Source organism: Centropristis striata, chromosome 20 (genome assembly GCF_030273125.1).
Source record: "Centropristis striata isolate RG_2023a ecotype Rhode Island chromosome 20, C.striata_1.0, whole genome shotgun sequence".
NCBI classification, from domain to species: Eukaryota; Metazoa; Chordata; class Actinopteri; order Perciformes; family Serranidae; genus Centropristis; species Centropristis striata.
Window position 1 is genome coordinate 14,017,980 of NC_081536.1, and position 26,164 is coordinate 14,044,143.

The following is a 26,164-nucleotide window of genomic DNA, read 5'->3' on the forward strand; positions in this document are numbered from 1 at the left end:
AGTCTGCAGATGCAATATATTACCGACAAGGCCACGTTATAGTTTTGTTTGCTTTCTTTCTTTTGATAGTAGTGTATTTTTCTTTTTATAGTTATGATATGTATTTCTTAGTTTGATTAGATTACATTAGGCTGGCATGTGTTATTGTAGTTTGTTTGTAGCACTTTGTTTGTAAGTTATCTATTGTTTGACGGCCCTTGTGTATGAAAATGGCCTGATCAGCCACTATATATATAAGTCCTGAAATCAGTCTTGATGTTAATTTTCTGTTGAACTCCTGCCTTAGTTTAGTTTAGTTCTGTTGTTTGTTTGTTTTTGGCCCAGACTGTTTATTTTATGATTTTGTTACTTCTTTTGATTTTTGGAAAATTCAAAAAATGCTTTTTTTCAAGAAGCCGTCTGTGTCTTTTCCCATTTATCTGCTTGGTCCCTCAGGGCCCTTACTGAGCCTCCCATTTTTCATGAATTTGTTTTAAAACTTGGGTACAGTTTGACAGGGTAATCTCCATCTGTTTATAGAGATTAGTTGAGTTGTCATATGGACCTAAAACACCTACAAATGTATGAATGAAGTTGCTTATCAGACTGGAAACAACGACAGGTACATGAAAAGTCTTTGTCCTGATAACCGTTATCCAGATATTAAAATCTGGAAATTTTGAAATGTTGCATTGAAGAAAATGGGAATTAGTGAAGTTTCCAGCAGCAAATTAACAAAGTGGCATGAACGTACTTTTGTCAGAAGATGGCAGTGTAATGTATTGCCAATCCGTCAGTAAACAGTAGAAGAAGAGGAGATTCTGCAAGAAAGAAACAACAACAAAAAAAAGAGGTTGCTAATTGGACAACTTTTCACCACCCACATGAGAAAATGGAGAGAAGTCTTCAGGAATTGGATTTAATTGGGCAACTTATAATTGCTCTTTCATGTCAGCTTGTCTTGACGGCATAGGAACTTATTAGAAAAAAGCGTTTTCATCTCCAGATTGGCACATTAACTATTTTTCAAAAAAAGACAAAAAAAATTAGATGAAACATTTTTTATGCATATTTTCAAAAGTTTTATCGAATTTTGGTGTTTCCATCAAGCTTTTGTCATGCGAATCTTAAAATGGCAATGGCAAAATTCAATGGCAGTCCAGTTAAGAGGTGAAGTGGAGACTTTGACCTGCTAGTGTCACAGGGAAAAAAGTCAGTTTGGTTCATCCTCTTAGGACCATTACATATATCGGTGCAAATAGTTGTTGAGATTTTCTAACCAGGACCAAAGTGGTGGACTGACACATTGTCATCCCTACAGCCATGCAACTAGTGTGACAAAAACTTGCGAATTAGAATAACATAAAACCCCACAAATGGTACTTGGAAAGAGTTTTTACACCGCAACCGAAGTACATTAATTTAGACATTCACTGGCCTGAGAATTATCCAGGCTTAACCTCAGAGCCTACATCAAAAGAATGTTGTTGAAAGTGAAGTGATTAATCACTTCTCACTGGGAAATCACTCACAATCACTTCATAGCGTGCAGTTTCTTTATGTTCTGCTGTCTTGAGCTCCCTAAGAGTGGGTGTCAGGGAGAGAGGTAAGAGGTGTTTTAATGGCGAAGGAGAGAGAGAGAGAGAGAGAGTGCATGAAGAGGTGAGAAATGAGTAGTTTATTGGATGGCATTTGAGATCGGAAAGACATAATGGGGTGAGGTCAGTTATTACCATTGGCAGAAAGTGCCACACGAGGGTGGCATAACCTCACAAGGGCATTCACAGGGGGACATGCTCGCACATATACGCACGCCACTCAAGAAATCGCTCTCAAGGTAACAAGAATATACAGACGTCAAACAAATTAGCAGGACCAGCCGTCCATGTGTGCATGTTTGTGTATGTAAATTGTGAACTCTGCTGGTATGGTATGCTGCCCGGTGCCACCGCATGTGGCTCTTGAACCCGTGCCAGGTCGTAAACACTCCCTGCCTGGTGCCCAACCACAGATGTCATTTCAATCAGCCTTCAGTCAGGCTGAAAAAATAAATCCTGGAGGTCCATACCTGTGTGATTACATTCTCTAATTATAGTTTGGAGCAGTAACTCTGAGATGACTAAACGAGACGGACCCTCAGGGTGTTGTGAATGTAATTATATCCTGACAATTAATAGGCCCGCTCCTCAGAGAAAAGTTTGTTACATGATGACGTACCTGGCCGTTTTTAGCTTGCCGGGGAAGCCTTTGAATTATGACATAATTACAAGGGAAAACATGATATACAAGGATCATAATTATCCCCAAGTACAGTGACAGTAAGTGGCATTGCCTTTTATGATACAAGTTCATATCAAGGAAAAAGTTTATACGGTATTTCTCCTTTGAGGGCTGCACAGGGTTTATCATTAGCTGCTTGGTTAAAAGAGGAAATACAGGCCATGCATGCAGAAAGTGACTAATTAGCACACATTAAAGCAACTACAAGGAGTTTCTAACAGACTCAATTGCATTTATATGACTGACAAAAACAAACATGATCAGCGAGAAGATTGGAAGATTATTTTAAATGGCTGTCACCGAGTCTCCCTTCTGAAATCAGAAAAACTAAATTATTTTGAGTTTCTAATAAAATCATGCTTATATGCTTTAATGTTAAAACTCTGAAATATTCCATTTTAGCACCTGTCGCTTTAAGCACAAAAAACCCCAGCCTGCTTTGATTGGCTTGCAAGAAAAATATGTTGCACCTGTGCAAAGGTAGTTGTCAAGCTGTGGGTGGAGACACTGACAGATGGGAGGCATTATTTTCAAATGCATGTGACGTAGAAAGGTTGAGGAAAATCTGAATGATTTGTTGAATCCCTTGTTGTTTGAACCAAGCCACCTACAGACAACTGACCTCGTTGTCTAATTTCACAGTTTGTGGACTGGTAGGCCCTCCAGATACTCAAATGTGTGTGCACAATTACTGTAAAAGTAACATTTTATAATATGTCTCCTTTAAAAGAAGGACATTTAAAAAGGGACATACTGGAAGAAAATATATTGCCAAAAGCTTTTTTTATTTATTTTTTTACAGGAAATAGTTCAAGGAATATAATCCTAAGCGTTGCTAGAGGGTGGATACATCACACCCTCCTCTTCATACCTAGCTACAATAAAGATCCCATATTGTAAAAAGTGAGATTACCATGTCTTTTCTTATTATGAAACAGGTCTAGGTGCGTTATAAATGCTGTGAAAGTACACACCTGATTCCAAAAATCTAGGACACCATGTGAACTGTAAATAAAAACATGGTTGTCTTGTCACAACTTTACTATATATTAGGTAGAAGATGTCACTACAGTGCTGTTACAGTCATTCTCTACCTGCAATGACAGAAACACTGACCAATCAGAGCAAACTGAGCTTTATCAAGAGGGAGACTTAAAGAGACAGGTGCTAAAACAGAGCGTTTCAGACAAAGAACACCGGTATATTCATGTAAACAGACAAAAATAATGTGTTTTATGAACATTAAAGCATGTAAACATGTTCTGGTAGAAAGGTAAAAGTAAAACTATGAACCTGAAAATGAGACAGGGTGATGACAGGGTCAGCATTTTCACATCAGTCTTAAAGCAACAGTCCGGTGCGTGTATGAACAATAATATGGTTTTGCTTGTTGTAATCATTCCTCTCGTTCATACTAGCCACTAAGAGATCCAATGTTCCAAGCAATGTTGATCCAAGCAATGTTTTTTTACAATGTAAGTGACGAGGGACAAAATCCACAGTCTTTGTTGTCTGTAAAAACTGTATTCAAAAGTTTATCAGAAGTTACTATGAAGCTACAACAGTCTGAATGAGACAAATCATGTGGTTTTTAGTATGAAATTCAATGCCTCGTTCCCCAACAGTGGCAGAAAACAATCCAGCTAAACATGCAGAGAGGACACAGTTCTGAAGCTAAATCTTGAGCTTCTCACTTACACCCAGTCCACTTCCATCGCTCCTGCCCTGTCAGCTCACATCTGCCCTGGATTTTCAAGCCTTTTCATAGTTTCCACTTCCCTGCCATCACTCCTAATACAACTTCCAAGAAATCGAGAGTACATGATGTGTGTGCGTGTGTGTGCTGTATGTGTGAGCACATGCATGTGTGACAGCGATGAAGACAGGCAGGTGAGGGGAGGCCAAGGGTGGGCGGTGGGCTGTTGACGTGCCAGTCAGTAATACTTTTCCTCAGGTTGAGGTGTGCTCACCGGGAGGGTGTGTTACTGCTGGAAAGCTCTGTAATGAACAGGAGGCTGGCTCTCTGCCTGATCAAATTCCACCACAGCCTCATATCTATCTTGCCTTCCAAAAATGTTCAGCATACCAGTGGGTTTTATTGACTTGTCAGAGCAGACAGCGGAGTGCAAGCTCTGCCTTGTAAGGTGTGCAGTTAACAGGTTTCTGCAGCAGGAATGTCTGCTGATGACTTTTAATTTGTAATACCTTTTTGTGTTTTTAACTCACACTGATGAGTGGTTATTGGAGCTAAAACACATTTTAGGACAGTAATAATTATGAATATGAACTTCAGACTTTGTATTTATCCAATTTATCATGTTGGCACACAAATAAACCATGAAGGTTATTTGAAGTAGCCCCAGTTTGTGTCTCTCATGTTTTGCCATTACATTTCATTCACAGAGCTAAGCTATCACTTTTCAGAAAAATAAATACCCCAAATGTCATTTAACATAACTTATGGCTGTTCTAAAGATATTCCCAGAATCTTCAAAGGCTCTTCAAACCATCTGGATAAAAAAAAATCTGCCTGCTGCACAATAAAAAAATATTTTTAAACCTGTTTCCCATGGTATGCATATAATAAAAAATATTATATTTTTTTATTTTGTCCATGGTGAGTCTGAGTACTAAATGCTCAAAAGATGGAGTGCTCTTTTCATTTAAAGTGAATTATTGGTTACATTTGTCAATGTTGATACCTCTACCTAGTATTTCATATTTTCATACAAAACAATGGCTTTTTATTTTTTGTGTTGCCCAAAAAAACAAACAAAGGCCATGTGTCATTTCTGCTTTCTGAATGGCAGTGGTGGAATGTAACTAAGTACATTTACTCAATTACTGTACTAAAGTTCACATAGAGGTATTTGTTCTTGTTGCAACATTTGTCTGACAGCTTTAGTTACATTTCAGATTAAAATTCTTTCATACTGTTCCGGTCCAGTGACAACAAGCAAGCAAAAAAATCTGATAGATACAGGATGGTGTGTTCTTTTAATATTCTCCTACTTCTTCAGCTAAATAAACAATTTAAAAACCCTCATGAATCAGCTGGAAAATCCATCTTCACAAAGCTGAAAACACATTTTTCTGACTTTTTACAGATATGTGGTTCTCACTGGAAACTACCACTACAAACATATAATGGCTTTAAAGAATATGCTGCATCGCTATTAATCTACTCAACAGTATATAAAAGCAGTAAAATGCAAAATACAAATTAATGCATCTGCAAAATGAATCCAAAACATCATAAATAATAGTAAAACACAAAACACAAAGTTTTGATGATTATATACTTTTACTTAAAAATGTGGGATTTTTACTTGTAGTCGAGTATTTTCACAATGTGGTATTTTTTTTTTCTTTTACTCAAGTAAAGGATGTGAAAACTTCTTCTAACACATCTGGACAGGAAATATTCCAACAAGTCTTTTTTTTATAGCGCAGTGGACAGTAATATTATTTCATTCAGATAGTTTAAAAAGTCTTTGAGGATTTTCAAAACATACCTTTGGAACAGGTAATGATTAAACAGGTTGTATCAGATGCTTCGGCCTGTACTCGAATTTAAGGGTAATACATGAGAGGTACAAACTGGGTCTGAATGTGAGAATGAAAAACTGTACAAAACATCTTCCTTCCTGACGAGGCTGTTCATGGTATTTCCCACACTTCTGCAGGATGTGTGCAAACATTGTTACTGACTGGAAAGCGTGGCTTGACTTTCACTGGTGAAACTGAGTCAGGCAAAAAGAGCTATGGTAAAGTGCCAATGCTGACAGATGCTACTCCACTATCTGTCTCATAATGAGTTTAGCCCCCCTTCTCTCCCTGTGTGTCTTTCTACTCTTTCCTCTCACCCCCTGTCCTGCAAATACAGTTAACTGCATGACCATCCGTGATGAATGGCAGTTAACAGCTGCCTCTTTTTTGATGGTTGCCTGTGAGAGCATGTAATTGCATTTGGCCCTGGGTGTACATGCACTCATTAAACCAGTGTCAGTGCCCATTACATTCCACAGCAGTGCAACTCAGGTACAGAATGCAAATCCCAGACACGAACACAGAGCTGCGTGAACGCTTGAGGACGAGAGCACTGAACCCCTTGGCTCAATACAAGGCTGCAAGAAAATATAAACTGAGTTGCACTGATTGTTGTTAAACTGAATTTACCTTGCCAAAGTGAGCAACACAGAAAGTCTGATGAATAAAAATTACATTTAAATTCTTTAGGGGGAGATAGCTGGTCAGCAGTAGAACCGCATTTTCCAGAGACTGGACGCAAGCACTTATGTCATGGAAACCACTGAGAAACGCCCTTATTGTTAATATACCTAGGACAGCCACATATCTTCTGAATGACCTGGGTCTCTAGTTTGTGTTTGTAAAGTTTCATGAGGCTGTGATTATCGTAGAGGTCACAGCAGGTCATTTTATACAGTGAGGTCAAGTTTCAAGAAATGGTCTCACTACAATGAAATGGCTACTTTTGGGACTAACATCATTTCACATTAATAAACTCATTGAATCCACAAGACTCTCATCTTCCAGACCCAATTTATGCAATTCAAAGACATTTAGGGACCCCAGTATGCAGAAATATTCAAATAAACCATTTTAGACTAGGCAAAATCATAGTGAGCATGTCTATAAAGGGGAGACTGGTGGGTACCCATTTTCATTCAGATATCTTAAGGTCAGAGGTCAAGGGACCCTTTTGAATATGGCTATGTTAGTTTTTCCCTTGCTAAAGTTTTGCCCAACTTTGAGCGTCAAAAAAGTAAACCCACTACAGCCTCTGAAAAAAAGTTGTGTGACTAGTTGCATCATAAAAACACTTATCTTTGGATTATAAGAGACTATTTATAATTATATAGGCTTATTAACACACAATATTGTATTATTATTATTCTGCATTATATAGTGATTAAAATGGGCTTTATTGCCTATTAAGCAGTGGTGTAGTGGAGGGTATATGCAGGTATACCAGTATACCCACCTATCAGCCAAAAAGCCATGGGAATAGGAGAGTATCCCCACTTCCTCCTCAGTACCCTACTCATCTTCGTAGTATTACACTCGCCTCACCAACTAACACTAGACCACTGCTATTGAGTACTCTTAATGGCAAGAACCTTGATAAAAACCGTTACCATATCTCACTATCAGTAGTAAGAGGATGTGTCTTGCTGGAATAATTTAGCTGGTCCCAGTTGTTAGGGCTCAGAGAGGATAAGATCTGCTATGTTGGGACCTGATCCATGCTGGGATCAGATGCAGAATTCCAAAAATGCCCATCTACATGCCAAGATTCAGTGTTGGACCCCTTTTGTTTTGTTTAACCCATCTTATCTCTTTGCATATTGTTATCTCTCCTTAAAACCATTATGAAGACAAAACCTTTTTCAATGAGCACTTTTACCTGACAGGAAGCAAAGTGGCGGTCTGACAGAGCAGAGTGTGGTAAAAAATAAACTACAGATTCCTCAAAACCACAAAAACAGACTTAATGTTCTCAGTGGCTTTCAGGTCCCATATCCATCAGTTATTGTGATACGTTATGTCATGCTGTGTCCATTGTTATGGTTGTGGCCTCTCCGCTGTGTGCTCCATCAGTCTTCTAACGCCAAGGAAGGTGCAACTGTCTGCCTGAATTCCACAATAACACAGCAGAGACAAAGAATATGTGACATCTCATACAAGGGACCCAGTAATGGACATTAACTCCTGTTGCATTGCCTGTTCCTTATAACAATATGCCCTGTCAGTAGATGCATGAGTTATGACAGGGAGAATAAAAGCTGACGGTAATTTAAGCAAAAAAAAGATGAGTGATGATATTATTTGTTTGGGCCCCACATGTCAAACACTGCAGATGTGCAACAATACTGCAGGTGCAGTCTGACACCTAGTGGACAAACTGTGCATGCACACCAGCATGCACACACCATATTATCATCACCACACCCAGAAAAATCCAGGTAATGATTTCCATGATGGGAAACAAAATATGTGTGTCTAAGCAGCAGAGAGACGCCTGTATCTTGTTCCCTACTCACTCAGAAAAAAACAGTTACATTATCAAACATGACTGGAGAAACAATGAGGGGTGTAATGATGTAATTGCCCAACAGATGGCAAAGTCTGTCCAATTTACAATGTGACACAGGCCTCACCCTTGAACTAGGCCTCTCTATGGACAGTGTTTACCACATTGTCACACACACACACCACATGAAGTAGTTTTACCACCTATAACATTAAAATAAGCTGACACATCCAACAAAATATCTTGTTTGTTTATATTATTCCAGCAATGATTAAGCTAATTATTAAGTCATACTACAAAAACACATAAATATGTCTTTGTAATGCTGCATGATTAGATATTTCTTCAGGTTTTGCAGGCTGTACACGCCCTATAGTTGGCCTTAAATCTGACGGACACTGGTCTAACTGTGTGCTTAACTGTTTTCTGGTGACTTCTTGAATAATGAGCTATAAAGAGGAAACAAAGGGAGAGTGTGTGTATGAGAAGAGGGGGGAGAGAGAGGGAGAGAGAGAGAGGAAGAGAGAGAGAGAGAGAGAGAGAGAGAGGGAGAGAGAGAGAGAGAGAGAGAGAGAGAGAGAGAGAGATCCCTCCATCCTTCCTGGTGGGAGGTTTGAGATGCGCTGCGCAGACCCGTCCGCTACCGACGCATCTTCCTGGCCTGCCCCCCCCTCTTCTCTCTCTCTCTCTCTCTCTCTCTCTCTCAGTCTCTCTTTCCTCCTTTTCTGTCTGCCACTAGCCTACCTGAGGGGAAGTGCACAAAGCCAATAAGAAAATCTGGCGTGTCGGCTGGGCCCTGCGCGCGCTATGTTGCGGTAAAAGGCCGCTGTTTGCGGTGTTTACAGGGGATGTAGAGAGGGACAGAGGCACCGCTCTCCCCGACGGACCGCGCCGTCTGCTCTGCTGTTCTGCCCAGCCCGCTGCATCGCTGAGCGGCCTGCGAAGCTCACAAGATGTCGACCAGAACGCCATTGCCCACGGTGAACGAGCGTGACACCGAGAATGTAAGTGCTGGGGGGACACCGGGGTGATACCGGACGTGGGAACGGGATAAAAACGACTTTAGCTATGTGGCTATTTGGCGCACTGCTCGGTGCAGGTTTATGGCTTTTTGGGGGGCTAGTGTTGCAGAGCGACTCGACCAATGAGCACTCTCCGGCTTTTTCTTCTTCCCCCCTCCAACGGGAATAAAAGCCGAGAATAACCTAAATGAAAAGGTGCAGTTTGGTTGTGTCTGCCCCAGTTTCTGTACACAATACGACTAGCCTCAACAACGCACTGCGTCAGTGTGCTGGCTTTTAATGATACATGCGAAGCTTGAATGTTAATGTTGAGAATGAAAACGCCGCCTGTGTGGCCTGTGAGAAAATGGTGTTGCTCCACTCGTGCATCTGGGGGTATTTTCTAGTCCACAACGTCAATATTTAGGGAGGGTGGGGGAGGATGTTGCCCTACTTTTCAATAGCAACGCTTGGTAGCATCGCAATGTGACATCCATCACCTATTGGGCCCTGTTGTAACTGCACGCTCAGAGCTGAAGAGGAGGAGGAGGAGGAGGGAGCGTGTTATTATTCACCATTCTGCTGCCACGACACTGATACAGACATGCATTTATTAACAGGCTAAAGAAAAGGCTGGAGATTTCTCATTCACGGTGTGAAGGAATGTTTATGAACGGCCCTCATTGCTGCCTCGCGCGCGCGCACACTCGCTCTCACGCGCTCACAAAGCACAGCATAATAATACAAATCTTTTGAGATCAGTCCAAATGAGGACTGCTGTGTGTATGTATGCTGACAGGCTCTGACATATCTAGGTTCGTCGGATTTTTTCCTGGAAACAAGATGAGGCACAGACTGAAGCCTGCTTGTATTATATTGTGTTACAAGCAGTGGAAACAGCTGGAAGCAGTCTCTTAAAGCTTATTCTCCAATTTAAAGATAGGGCTTTTATACTGGCTCTACGTGTATCTGGATTATGTCTCTTCAGGTGATAAAATGGAAATTGGAAAATGCATTTCTAAAGCTATATTACTTAAACCATAATGATATCAGCTCTCTCTGCCAGTATTCACAAATGCATCAGTGCTAATGTAACTGTCTAACAGTCTAATGCTGCTCCAGGTCTCATAGACATAGTCGGCTATTAAAGTACAGCCTCAGCAGCACCGGCAGTAGCCAGCCAGCCTAGCCTGCCTCTGTTCGACTCCATCATACAGCCCCAGGGCCCACTAGCAGCTGAACTGCATTGCATAACAGCTTATTACTCAGAGAGACGAGTGGCTTTAAGTGCAGCAAAATAGAAGAAGCTCTCTCCTGGTTTTCTTATTTTTATGTATGTGTGTGTGTGTGTGTGTGTGTGTGTGTGTGTGCAGGTGTCTGTTTTTTTTTTACTGCCGGCCTCCCTGAAGACATAAAGTCAATGGTGGGGAGTTAATGGGCAGGCGAGTGAAACAAACTTTGTGTATTAATCAAGTGGTCCAACTCACCTACCAGTCCAGTTGCTCCTCGGTTCATTTACAGAATTTGGGCCGGCCAAGTGTGTGTTTGTGTGTACTGTACATGCAAGGTTAAACCACCCATATGATAGATCTGATTTGAAGTTGATGAAAAGAACTAAAGTTAGTCTAATATGAACATTTACTCACTGCAAATTAAGAGACAGTAAACAGATTTCTGATATAGGGTTTTGGCGCATTACAAACAAGGATGCTGACTTTGACTGGCATCTAATCAACATTTCGCCTCACCGTCCACACACACTGTGACACCGGGGAGTGTTTGAATCCTGCAGTGTAGCTCTCCCTCTGTCAGGATGAATGCTAGCTGAGGTGATGCGCACCCTGCAGGGTGTAGCATTTCCCTGGTGAAACGGGAGCAGGCGAGCCTGGGTAACCAGACCAAGGCTTTATTCTCTGGCTGGGTGTGGTGCTCGGGAGCAGAGGTTCATGGGATCTCTGACCTGGACTGACATCAGCAGCTGTCGTGGAGGAGAGGAAACAGACCAGCAGAGACTGAGCGTAGCTTGTGCCAGTGCTGTACTTATAGCAAGCTGTTCCTAATTCACCTTCACATGCCATATCACAGGGACACTTGTTGTTATCTGGTTTGGCCATGAAGTCAGTAATATTGTTAAAACTCCTGACTCTGCACTGTAGGTATTCTCAAAGGAGCAACTGTTTTTTGTTACAAGCTTGTATTGTGGCTGATAAGGTCTTTTTGAGGTTAATGTGTCACAGAGGGAGAGGAGGGAACCTGATTCTCTCCCACACAGTTCCTCTTTAGGGCTTTCAGACTGTGTGTGACTGCATGTAAGTGTACAGTATGTGCTCAAAGTCACACACACACATGCACATGCAGAACTTAATATCCACTTCTTGAATCTCGATCTAGGTTAATAGGTTCATCTCTGTTTGCACAGCGAATATCCCACCTTTGGCACACACAAACCTCCACTGCAGCACTCTGCTGCATTGTTTGTATGTGCAGCCACTGTAGCAAGAGAAAGGGTCCTGTTGGAAATGTCTCAGTGTGTCAAAAAGCCAGAGAGGTTCGGGAACTTGTTTTTTTTTGATGTCTGAATAATATCCAGCCTGGGGACGTGGATGTTGCTAACCTTGGCATGATTTCGTCTTCCTGCAGCACTCATCGGTGGACGGCTTCGTTGAACCCCCAGTTCCGCCAACAAAGTCTGCGAGTCGCCACAGTCTCCCGCGATGCCGCAACTCCTTCACCTCCACAGAGGAGCACCCCCATATTGGCAATTACCGCCTCCTCAAGACAATTGGGAAGGGGAATTTCGCCAAGGTGAAGCTGGCACGACATGTCCTGACTGGGCGAGAGGTGAGACAAGTTTTCTTTATAAATATTCTGTAAATCATTTCGGTGCTACCGTTTTGTCCATATGAAACACATTGTTATTTTGTTTATGAGACTTTGATTGTCTCCAGATTTTTGGGCTGTTCTGACTCTCAGGAGAATGAAAGATCCCCTGCCATGAAAATATTGACCATGTTAGTTCTCAGCATCTGGTCAGGCGAAGCTCTCTCTCCTTTTCCCTTTCTCTCACACACACACAGTCATACACTGCTGACCTGTCAGAATGATAGACATCCTGCTTTGGTGTGTCGGTAATTAAGCTCCTGTTTCCCTAAGGAGAAAACAAGGACCTGTGATCTGTTCACTGTCTTTCACTCAGCAGGACCGACTGCACTCACTGACAGCTCTGATCCACCTCAAATATCCTCTGATGTCTTTCTTTTAGCCACTTGCATCCTTTAATCATCTGAGTTTCATTATGTTCTTGCTCCTATCAGAGTATAGAGGGCATGAATACTCTCCGTGGTCAAACCAGTAACAGTTTGATCCATTCTGTGTCCTTTAATGCTAATGTTAAACAGGAGTATTGGGTATGCTGTCCACTGTTTGCTGAGAAGGTCAGCCGCTGCTTTGTGTGCCTGAGTGCCCTTGCTGGCTCATCAGAATGCAAAGACATGGATCAGAGTGAGAGAGAGAGAACAGGTGGAAAGAACATAACCCACAAAAAAACAAGACTATCTGAGCTCGAGCTTGGCAAGGCTCTTACCAGCAAACATTATTTCTAACAGCTAAAAAAATAAAAAGGTTAAACTGTAGAAAAACCTTAAAAAGGGCTCTGTGAAGACAGAGCAGCAGCCACTTCTAGGTGACAGAGTGTCCTCTATCTGCTGAAGAGGATGACTACAGGATGTAGACGTACATCTCACCCCAACACACACACACACACACACACACACACACACAAGCTGAGCTGCTGGATGATGGAAACATTTACCTCTACCATATGCCCTCATCTCCTTCCCACTAGGAATGGGCCATAATAATATTATTATTTACCAATTTCATTCAGTCAGTTTTCAGTAAAGTTCAACTCCAAACTCCAAAACAGGAAGATATTCAGTGTGTTATAGGAAAAAAATGGCAGCAAATTCAAACAATTGAGAAGCTGCATGGAAAGAGCGAAATTTTTGTGTTTTTGCTGGCAAATTACTAGCAATCAATTATATCAATAAGTGCCTTTAATAACTTAATTTTTCATTGATTAACTGTTACAGCTTTAACCCCCCCCCCCCCCCCCCCCCCAAAAAAAAAAAAAAAAAACACAAAACAAAAAAAAAAAACACAAATTTGCTTTAAAGGACTTAAAACATCCTCTATCTTTAGGTCTTCAGTCAGAATAAGAAAAAAACTATATCTAAATTAATTGTGTACATAGAGAGTAGACAGAAATGCTCATACATAAAGTATTTATGGTATATAGAGGTCAAATTGTACACCGTATTTACTAGGATTTTATGACTACCACTGTCAATACTGATACTGCTGCTGCTTATTGGTAATTATAGATACTCTCATTGATACTATTCTCCATAATATCGGGGAAAAAGACCCATGAGAAATGTGAGGCCACACTGAACATTTTGCCCTGTTGGCTTCATTACGAGATGGTGAGGTTCAGAAAATTCAGGCCATGTTAGGATGAAATAATGTTACATGGATACTGTCACATACTGTAACATTGTTTGTCCATTATCAAGATTTGTCAGGCACTGGCACCAATTTAGTACTGCTTCTGGATACCCATCCCAAACTGTATGTGCAAGGTTCTGTATAATGTGTATTTGTTGATGTAAAGAATGCTGGATACATTTATAAGTTACTCTACATACAAAGGCAGTTTCTGTGTGTCTAATGATAGAATTTTTTTTATGTACATTCTCTACGTTTTATGTCTATTCTTCTATTGTAGCAACAGTAAACCTTTTCTTTTCTGTGCATGAGATGCAACCTTATACTCTGCAACAATAGTTCCCTTTAGCGCAGAGAGATCATGACCCCGTGGTTGTGTAAAACGAGCTCAGGGGGAAATAAAAGTGTAGAGGAACATGCAAACCTCTTGAGCACACAAGTGATGCTATGACTAAGTTTCCCCTCTGTGTCCTCTAGCTGAATATTCACGTGTACGTGTTTGAAATGCGCGCGCTATCACAAGACCTGCATACGGTGAAGAGCATATGGGCCGTGTGTTACGAACGCGCTGAATAATTAACAGTGATGCACGTTGCCCTTCTGTCACTGTGGGACTGAATTATTCACCCTCAAATGCATCAGACAGAGAACACACACACCCACGTGTACACACAGACGCTGGCATATGATGTGATGCCATGCACTTGTCCATCAAGTTTCTCTATCTGATAACTAAAAGGGAAATAATTGCAAAGTGTAGCATCGAGGAAATGTCATGGATAAATCATGTGTAGAGTGGAAGTCGGAACAATAGAGTGGCACACGAGGACAGCTCCAACACCTGCAGGCAAACGTCAACACTCTCACACATGCACGACTCCACCTGAGTTTTTTTCTCAGGAGGAAGTAGAGAGGAGGGGAGTGAGGTCTGTCTGTGCACCTGCCCACCTAAGGCAGGCTGCAAATAGACACCACCTGCAAACTGCGTGTCTACACACAGCGAGCCGCTCTGCAGTCTTTCCCTCCGCTCTCTCTTCTCCCTGCTAGACTCTTTTCCTTTCACAGCCACCACATTGCTGCCATTATGTAGTTTATTTACAAGTTTGGTTGAAATGAAATGCAGCATCTATTGTAGGTCTCAGGGAAACCCGGCTCGGGCTGAATAACCTGCATTCTCTCCACCGTGACTCAGCATTTGCTTTCTGGTTTTCCCCTTTAACAGGCTGCTTGGGATTAGAGCCAGAGACTGCATCCACTGAAGCATGCTTATGAAACGCTCATAAGGCTGGAGTCACTGGAGTAATGCTCCTATGATAAATTGTAATTAATGTTTTCATGGTATCATTAATCTCCAAATTAAATTTCTCCCTGCCCTTACTTCCTTCTCGTGCAAAAAGAACTCAGAGGTTATGGTTGCAATCTCTATGTGATAATCTTAAGGAACTGTTGAACATACAGGACGACAAAAGACAAAATGAGCAAAGTTTACTCAAGTCTGGAGTCTCTGTATTTTCACAATGCAACACATTTAGAGATACTATTGGTATGCTTACTATTGTAAAGGAGAAAAACTCTATTGGTGCAGAGGCTCCTGATTCAGCTCAGAACAAAACTAAGATAATAGATATTTTACTAGATAATTCTTTATGTATAAGCTTGATTTTTGATATTTACAACATACATTTTATACTAGACAAATATCAATATTGGTATATAAGTAATCCATTTATTGTGCTGTAGGTTAGTTGCCAACATACAGTATAAAATGTAGTATGTCGTATATTATGAAGATTAGTATCAATCTTATACCTAATAATGTTAATGCATCAGAAAGTATGGAAAACTTTAAAGGTGGCCTCTATCTATATCATATCTATGATTTAGAGACAGTATCGCCTCCACATGGCTCTCATCCTCATTTTTATTCCCATTCCCATCTCGTCACAACAAGCTAGGACCCCTGGGCATCACTGTTAACACTATTTTGGATACTTTAAAAATCTGACAAACCGTGAATTGTTGCACCTGCTTCATCAACGGTTTCCTTAAAAAAAAACTGTCTGAGTTGTCTTATTTCACAGTTTCTGGGTTCGTAGGCACTACAGGCACTGAAAAGGAGTTTTTTCATTTAAACATAGTCTTTGCAACTTTTATGTTGGTTGAAATGGATTTTACACAGTAACAGTTACAATATAAATATAAAGGCACAAATAAACATGCTACTTCTTAGCCACATTAGCAGTTACTAACCTTGTACCTGGTAAGCATCAGTATTGTCAATGAGAGCATGTTTGTATGATAGCATTAGCATTTTAGCATGACTGTAAACCCTCAGTTATTAGTCGCGAGTTGACCCTCCTTTTCAGTTGTGAGTTAAATGATATTATGGAACAACAGCGTCCCATTACACAATAATCAAGCCCATTTAGTATTCATGCTGGTGTTTCTGAGCATATATCACTTGCAAAACATGGTAATATCATTATGAAGACAATTTCATCACAGCCTGGATCTGAGTTTATTTCTAACGACATTAACAAACACTTCAACAGAGAATAAACACCAACACATTTAACATATTTAACACAGTGAAATGGTCTGTACACAGCTGAAGAGTCTACACTCCCCTTGAGGCCCATAGAGGCTGCACAGCTCCAAAGTGGTTTGAAGCAGCTATGTAGGCCTTCCTTTGAGCCTCGTAGTAAATGCCTTCTGGTTAGACCGCAAATGGGTGAAATTCATAATCATTCAGCCATTCTTAAATGGGTGTAATAAAACTATAATTATTGTTGAATTATTTTGTGCAACAACAAAAAGACCATGTGTTTTATTTTAGTGTAATTGCATTATATTGTAAAACTGCTCAGTCAATCACTTATCAGCATAATGTATGTTGGGCTTCCTAGTGAGTCTGCAGTGTGGCTCAGCTAACTGCTTAGGGAAAGCTGCTGAGCTCTCAGAAAGTGAGGGGAGCGGGCCTGTTTCAGCGTGCACTTTGGGGTGATTATTGAGATGGATGGTTCAGACTGCTGCCTAGCAAGATCTGCCGAGCCAACAGTAGATCACCGACCTGCACAGTCATATATACTAACACTGCTCTGGCTGCTACACAGTTGGATAGACTGTGGATGCATTTAGATATACTATAAACGGTGTGTAATCTTATCAACAAGTACATCTGTCTTTTTAATCTTTGCCAATCAAAGCTTCATCTCTTCACAAATTAATGAAAAGATGAGCTTTAAGGTGTGTTCAGATTAAACCGATTCAACTGTGACATGTTTTGACAAAGCCGCCTCACAGCAGCATTGTGAATTAATGAGAATAACAACACAAGATTTCACTGTACAACCAAAACACAAATACAAACACTAGAATTGGTTTTGACATCTTTGTTATCTTTTATCCTACATCCCACTCTCTCCCTTCTGTCTTCCTGTCTTTTCTCTCTCTAGGTGGCGGTGAAGATTATAGACAAAACCCAGCTGAACCCCACCAGTCTACAGAAGGTGAGTCTGTTTTTTTTATGGCCACATGGTAACATTAATGTCTTGGTTACAGCGCTCATGGCTTTTCCATTAGTCATTCCTAAGTTGTTGCCGCTTTTTCTTCTTTGCTCTTTGAACTCAGGATGTGCTGTTTTACATAATGTAATCAGATGTAGTCAGGAGAGACCACAAGGCTTGTTTAATCCAGCCCTCCCCTTGACTTTCTGCTGGTATGTGGTTAGGAGCAGCTAAAAATACCCCTGCCTGCATGTTTGTCACTTACCCTTGTCTAGCAGTCATAACCAATTACAACGAAGGGTTTGGGACCGTTTCCTGATTACTGAGTCCAAATCCAGCTCTTTCTGCTGATTAAATGCACTCACTCACACACACACATTTATACAATCCTCATGGTAGATTACACCATGTGGAAGGAAATCAGTTGTTGCTACAGTAAAGTATAAACAAGCATCACCTACTGAGAGTCTGAAAATAATGCAGATGCAGACCGTATCTACATTGGGTTAACATTATGAATGTGTACGAATAAGAAATGCATGAAAGTGGATATTTTCCCACTGACTTTGTCCGATTGGTGATGCTGTTGCCGATATATACACAATTTTTTTTCCATTTCATTGCAGAGAACATCAAGTCTCCACTGTGGAGGAGTTAATATATTATTATGCCTACTGGCTTATACACAGTTGCCCATAAAGTTGGAATAATTTTGTTTTTAGACATAGTCCTGTGGTTTCATTTTCATTGTGATATGTTTGGAAGAGATTGATTAATAACGTTTTGAGAAGATATAAACTTTATCTGTCAAGAATAAATCACATTGTCACAATCATTTCATGGAAAAGGGTCAAATATTGCAGATATAAAACAATTTTTAAATATAATTTTTATTGGCATTTAACATCAGACACAATTAAAAAAACTTTATACAGACAAGCACCTTTATGTATGTCTAAAATGCCACATTTTAAAATGTATGACAAACAGAAAAAGAAGAGTGAAAAGTACAAAATGCGGGGAGTGATCTAATTTTTCCACCTCATTATAGGTGTGTAAAAATAATGTCTGACAGTGCTTTTTCAAATGTACATTTTCACTGGCAAATAAGAAAACTCCCTCAACTTACGTTACATGTCAAACAATCATTCCAAGTAGCAACTTTGCTATTCGTTTTGGATACTTTAGAAAACCTTCACACCACAGATGTTACCCTTGCTTTGTCAACGGTTCGCATCACATATAAGCATCATCCTAATGGCATGTCAAATCAGCAAAAATGTTAACTTGTGGCTGATGCTCATATTTAAAAAAAAAAATGAAAGCCTTTATTTGCCAAAACGTCACATTGTGAATAAAAATGTATGTACATTTACATACTAGATGTAGATGTTTTAAGCAATGTCAACACTTTATTTCAGTTCCTTGACTTTTATATGCAATGTCTCCTCCATAAAGAATGTCAAAGGGGAAAATGGAAAACCAATAAAAATTTGGTCACCAAATAAATGAATAATGCAGGTGTCCAGCTGACTAATAGGATTTCTTTTTTTAGTTCTCACCATATCTGCGCTTTTAATTTTAGTGTTTTGTTAAGGATGAACAAATTGCCAAGCAACCACTGCGGTGACTCATTATACTGTAATAAAGGACCATTATAAGCACCACACCTACATAAACGGCAGCTGATGTCTTGATGGACCTCTTGGCTTCTATCTCTCTGTACGCTGCCGGGGTGAGAAAATATTGCTGCAGCAAGCTGTCTTAATGGCAAAATAATAACAACAATTATCTTCCAAAAGTGTCTGCCATCCCACGTTGGTCTGAGTGGAGTTAGCTCAGTGAGTGTTACTGGAGGAAATTAAGTCTGGGTTAATCAAACTAGATATAATTATATAAAGGGCTAATGTGAGACAAATAGCAAATTCGGTTCTTGCCTTTAAACTTGCTTATAAATCTGTAAACCAAGACTGTTGGGGCATTTCTAGCATGATTCCACTGCCGACATTATTCTCCAGGAGTAAAGCTGTAATTGTCTTGGATCTTAATGGGATACAACTGCAGTTCTTTAGCCAATCAGTGTGAAGACACACTGTGAATTTCAAGCTGGAAGTTCTGTACTCATCTAATCTGCCTGAGATAAATTTCATTGTGTGAGCTCTTTTGTTAAACAGCCTATTGTGTGGTTTCTAATCTGCACACGCACAGTGGGGTAATGAACATTTAGAGGCATTGTGTGTGTGTGTGTGTGTGTGTGTTTTTAAGACTCTGAATATAAACTGACTTCCCCAATTTGGGTCTTGTCTAGGTCATGAGTGGTTACACACCCGATGGGTCAGGTAGTCCGCTGCCTGCCTGGTGATGGGCAGGGCAGACGTATCATGTGAGACTGCAGACCAATCAGAATCTCTCTGATCAATTATTCAGTGAGCCTTTCAGATGTCAGCTGCAGTAGACCTGAGAGGGTCAATATATAGAGAAGACTTATGGCTTTTCATGGGGGGATGAGCTATTATTGGTGCAATAGCATGTACGAACGTTGATGTTGACGTGTGAATGTGCATTCACGTGTTAAATCTGGTTTATGTTTGCGCTGCTGTATGAGAATGTAGACACATGTTAATCTCAGTATTTCATGGTCCTTTTACCTAATCGGACAGTGTAATTGCCCTCATCTTGGGATACTTTTACACCTTGCCGACACTATCGTTTATACGAGCTTTCAATATTCGCTCACCTGTCCTGTCCCGGTGTGATCCTCACCTGGCGTTTTCTGGTCGTCAGCGCTGCCTGAGTCCTCGTCCACAATGTGGGCCGGTAGGACATACATACTGTTTGTCTGTGTCTGGCTCTTTGTACTGCCCGTCCACCTGCCAGTGGCTGGTTTAATCCAGTACTCGGCCACTGACCTGCTCCGGCTACGCAAACACCTGCCTGGATCAACACCAGAGGCTTTTCACCTTCACCCAGACATCATCTCCCAGCCCCGCCGGAGATACATCCACCGAGGGTCCCGTCGGAACTTTCAACACAACACCTCAACAGCAATAAAGTCCATCTGGTCCAGTTGTCGACGCCGGACTCGTCGCCCTCCACGCTCCACCAGCCGGGCTGTTGACCACAGCGTGTTAGCCCGCCTAGCCCGGTCGGCTAGCACCACCACCAGCTGCGACAGCACTCCACTTAACTTCGCTCTGCTCAACATCCGCTCACTGACATGCAAGGGACATCTCATCCAGGACATCATCACACACCGTAAACTAGACTTTCTCTTCTTAACCGAGACGTGGCAACAGCCCCAGGACTATTCCCAGCTGAACGAATCCACTCCTCGTTGGTTTGTTTACACCTGTCCACCCCGTGGCTCTGGTCGGGGAGGAGCGCTCGCGATATTTTATCGCGAGAACTGTAAAGTCTCTATCCTCTACCCTCGCTTGAATCGGAAGTTCTGTCGCGGGCGCCATCTTTATGACCGTCCCAAAGCTCTTATTTGTGCTCAGAGGATAGAGGATAGAGGTGGCATATCGGAGGAGGCACAAGCGAGGATTCATGAGAGCATCCTATGCGGAAGTCTTTTAGCGGTGGCCCCGCCCCCTGACTTATTGAATAGACGCAGCAGCTGATCTGACTGATGTTATACATCGCAACATCGCTGTAGTATCATACTGGAGTGAAGACAGATCACAGATTAAACTAAAGTGTGTCACCACAAGTTTTATATTTTATTTATATGATTCACCATGTAGTTAAAATCTGTTTTATTGTGACTCTGAACAACAAAAACACCACAAACATATGTCTACATTTATAATAAATTAAGAGAAAGATCGCTCTAGAAGTTTTTTCCCTTTTCGCGATCTGTTTTTTCCACCATACCGATTTATTATGGATATTATGAAAGTAAAAAAAAAAAAAAACAGTAAAGATTATGAGAGTCTGTCCGTCAGCAAGAAACACTTTTACGTTGTTTGTCATTTTCTTTTTTTTCTTTAATTATCTTTTTTATTGATTCCACATATCAACATTCCAACAGTTTGTCATTTTCATCAGTCCCACGTGATGCCGATCATTGCTGAGTGTAGCTTTGATCTGATTGACATCATTTACATTTTACCTTAATCATTTAACCTAATAAAACATTGGCCGGTGTTCAGCGGACACAGTCATGTTCTGGGATATCAAATAATTGATTTATCACCAGGATCGTCTACTACGACGGCGTATTAGGGCCATGAATGAAAAAATAAATAAATAGGGACCCAGGGAAGAGGGGCCCAGCCACCATGGCATGACTAAAAACACATAACATGAGGTGATGGTACTACATCACCACACAGCGCTGTCTTTCAGACCTCCTCACGGGCATTCTCATGTGATGTGTCTTTACACGTGCCATGGAGCCGGGTTTATGGAATCTTTATTCATCTCTGAAGTGTGTGTGTGTATGCTTGCATTTGTGGCACCGGACGGACCCAGTGAGGCATGGACCAGTATTACCCCCCTTCCCCGGGTCCGTTTTTTTTTTTTTCATACTTGGCCCTAATACGCTGTCCTAATATATACAGAAGCAAATAATAATAAATAAATAATATAAAGGCATTCCCGTGCCCCTGAGCTGGACACAGTTCACAGTATAAATACACAATGGAGGTTGTTATTCATGTGCAGGTGTTTGTTAAACAGAGAAAACACTTATTATTATTATTAGTGCATGTCTCCAGCTGTTAAAGTGACTGACAGCTGATCCAGCTGTGATCTGCTGCCGTCGTCATTAGAAACGGACGTCGCTTCACGTGACGCTTCGGAGGGAAGGACGTCCCATGTCTCTTAAATCGTTTCCCCTTTGGCATGTACCCTGAGTCTTTCATCTGTGAGCTGTCTGGTCCCACTCCAACCATCATTGCTACTGTCCACCGCCCCCCAAAATTGAATAGTGACTTTTTAATTGACTTTGCTGCTTTCCTCACCCATCTATCCTCTCACTCACCAAACATAATACTGCTGGGGGATTTCAATATCCACATGGACAATACCAATCTGCCTCTTATCAAAGACTTCACATCCTGCCTAGAGAGTTTTGGATTACAGCAACACACCACTATTCCCACACACTCCAAAGGACATATTCTGGATCTAATCTGCTGCTCTGGTGTCACCCCTCTGGACCTATCTGCTGATGATCTCCCCATAACTGACCACTCTCCTCTCATTTACAGTGAAACTCACTCTCTCCATCTCCAAAATACCACGCCTCATTTCTTACCGGAATATAAAGAATATTAACCCTGCCACTCTCACTTCAATTATTCACTCCTCCAGCCTCCTTGACATCCATAATCTGTCCACCCCTGATGATCTGGTTTGTCATTACAACAATGGACTCCACAATATTCTTGACTCTCTTGCTCCATTAAAAAACAGATCTGTCTCCTTCACCGCCTCCGCCCCCTGGTTCACCCCTGATCTTCGTCTCATGAAAGCTAAAGGTCGGCAACTTGAACGACTCCACAGAATAACTAGTCTCACTATACACAAAGACATGTACAATAACCACATATTACACGATAAGGACTCCATTGCCAGCACAAAAACCAACTACTACTCCAGTTTAATCACTGCAAATGAAGGAAACTCCAAGTCACTGTTCTCCCTACTCAACAATATCACCAAACCCCAGGTCCCCACTCTCTCCCCCCTCAGTTATACACAACCGCCTCCTGCAATGCTATTATGTCTTTTTTCTCAGGAAAAATCAAGAACATCCACCAGAACCTTGGATCACTGCCTCACCTCAGCACCTCAGCTGACCTTCCCCCACCCACACACCCACTCTCCTCCTTCCAGCTCCCCACTCTTTCAGAAATCTCAGAACTCATCCGGAAATCCAAGCAATCCACCTGTCAATTGGACCCCCTGCCCACACAACTTGTTAAAGCCTGCCTCCCTTCTCTGGTCCCCCTCATTTCTGCCATCATCCACTCCTCTCTCACCACTGGAACCATTCCTACACCATTCAAAACTGCTGCCATTACCCCAATCCTGAAAAAACCTGGCGCTGACCCATCCAACTTCAACAACCTCCACCCTATCTCCAATCTACCCTTCATCTCCAAAATCCTGGAAAAACTGTTGCCTCTCAGCTCCACTCTCACCTATCCCACAATAATCTGTATGAACAGTTCAAGTCCGGTTTCCGCCCACTCCATAGCACTGAAACAGCACTCCAAGACCTCCTTATGGCATCTGATTCTGGACTCCTCACCATCCTCATCCTCCTCGACCTGAGTGCAGCTTTTGATACCATCTGTCACACCACCCTCCTCAGCAGGCTTTCCTCCATTGGCATCACCCACACCCCCTTGGACTGGTCCACATCCTACTTCTCTGGCCGCACTCATTCAACTCAAGTCGCTCAAATCCATCCCTTCCTTTGTCACCTCCTCTTCATCATCTACCTCCTTCCCCTCGGCAATATCTTTCGCAAATTTAACATTCACTTCTACTGCTATGCCGATGACACCCAGCTCTACCTCACCACTAAACCCTCGTCCTCTCTTCTGCCCACCTCCCTCACCGATTGCATCTCTGAAATAAGAACCTGGTTCACCTTAAACTTCCTTAAATTAAACAGTGATAAAACAGAGGTTCTCCTCATCGGCACAAAATCCACTCTATCCAAAACCGACAGCTTTTCCCTCAATATTGACAACTCCTCTGTTTCACCATCCCCCCAGGTTAAGAGTCTGGGTGCTATCCTTGACAGTACACTATCCTTTCAATCCCATATCAACAACATTACCCGGTCTGCCTACTTCCACCTACGAAACATCAATCGCCTCCGCCCCTCCCTTACCCCCCACACTGCCGCCATCCACGTCCACAGCCTTGTCACTTCCCGTCTGGATTACTGCAACTCTCTCCTCTTTGGCCTCCCTCACAAATCACTCCATAAACTTCAACTGGTTCAGAATTCAGCTGCCCGCATCATCACAAGAACCGCCTCTATCCACCACATCACCCCTGTCCTCGCTCCACTGGCTCCCGGTTCAGTTCCGGATTCAATATAAAGACCTCCTGGTAACTTTCAAGACTATTCACAACCTCGTCCCCCCATATCTGTCCGACCTCCTCCATGTTCCCACTCCCTCCCGCTCCCTCAGATCCTCTTCCTCAATACACCTGTCTGTCCCCTCCACCCGTCTTACCACCATGGGGAGCAGAGCATTCAGCCGCTCTGTTCCCCGCCTCTGGAATTCATTACCACCCCAACTCAGGAACATTGACTCACTCCCCCATTTCAAATCACAACTCAAAACACATCTGTTTAAAAGTGCTTATTCCCTCAGATGACTTTTACCCTGTCCAATCTATTGTATTGTATTGTTATTAATTCTGTGTATTTTATTGCTGTTTCTTTTCTATCTTTTTGTACGGTGTTCTTGAGTGCCAAGAAAGGGCCTCCAAATAAAATGTATCATTATTTTTTATTATTATTATTATGGTGCTTATAGGTTGTTTTGTTTTTTAATAATGCCCTCTGCTCTGCACTATAGATTGCTGTAATGGTATACACAAGTGCCATCTGCAATGCAGAAGCTGGTCTTATAATGCAGCAGTCGTCTGCTGGATTGAATCGATTGTCTCATTGACTCGGAGTGTCCTGTGCTATCCTTTTGAAAGCTTAGTATGGATGCATTAAACATCCACTTTAATACAGTTTTTTCTTGGTAACTCTGGTGTGATCGAATTGCCCAAATAATATTAAGGAAGAATGAAGTCAACCAGCGGTTCCTGTTTCTGATATTTGTGGTTTGTAGTGCTGCTGAAAATGATAATCATGATTATTTTGATCAATATTGAGATGATGATTGGTCCTTACTCACAGTGCCTTCTTAGAAGTAAAATATAGTTAAAATCATACCAAAAACAATATAACACAATGTTGGAAAACCCAAGATTTAATGTGGTGCTTTGCACGATTCTTTGTGGAGAAACTGAGTTGAACAGATCGGCCAATTAAATTAACCCATTGATAAGTCGACAACATCGTATTAACTAACAATTTCCTTAGTTGAGGACAGCCTGACATTGCACTGCTGTGTTTTTTCAGGTGGTTGAACAATGTTTTGTGCATATGATTAGTCATTTCTCAACATCACTTGCCCTTAATCTGAAATACTTAGAAACAACAGATGGTGATCCGATTCAAAGAACTAGCTCTTCGCTTCTTGCCCAGGACATTTTATTTTAGTTTTCCCCTTCAGCTGTCTGTTGTATATTACTCTTCTATTGTAGACTCAGGCTGCAGCATACTCAACGGACCCAAAAAGTAATTCTAGTATTTAAAATAGATGGATATCTTCCTGTTTAATTGGAAAGGCCTTCTTAGTACCGTATACAAATTTGGTGTTCAGTCACATCAGTGTCTCTGGCTGAGTAATTTCAGTGTCTTTGCTTTGACTGCTTGTTTTGTGCATGTTTAGACGTCTAGACTGAATTTCACTACATTCCCTGAGGGTGTTGTGAGCGACTCTGCTTGCTCTGTTCCCATCGTGACCCTAACACTGGCAAAGCAGCAAAAACATTTAATAATTACTGGATGTAAACATTTAAGAAATCCATCACAAATTTTGTCTCACGATGGATTTCTCCACATAAACTGCAACACAGTTTATTGGACAATACATTGATCATCCCACAGTGTACATTTTGATGGTCTCAAACACTGTTTTGTGTAGCTGAGCAGGCTATTTCTAGAGGCAGATATAAACAACAGACGGTCATAATTATTGATTCAGTGACTCAGGCTCTTTACATGCATGAAGAGCAGAGGTTGA

General features: G+C 41.5%; 1 protein-coding gene across 1 annotated transcript in view; it reads left to right on the plus strand.

Annotated features, from left to right (window-relative positions):
* Positions 1 to 9,024: 9,024 nt before the first annotated feature.
* The window catches only part of LOC131993664 (serine/threonine-protein kinase MARK1-like), a 41,945-nt gene continuing 24,805 nt past the window's right edge, over positions 9,025 to 26,164 (plus strand). The window contains exons 1-3 of the mRNA XM_059359654.1: positions 9,025 to 9,318; positions 11,956 to 12,156; positions 17,277 to 17,330. Of these exons, the coding sequence (XP_059215637.1) occupies positions 9,268 to 9,318; positions 11,956 to 12,156; positions 17,277 to 17,330 (306 nt within the window). The 5' untranslated portion in view covers positions 9,025 to 9,267. The remainder of the gene's footprint in view (positions 9,319 to 11,955; positions 12,157 to 17,276; positions 17,331 to 26,164) is intronic.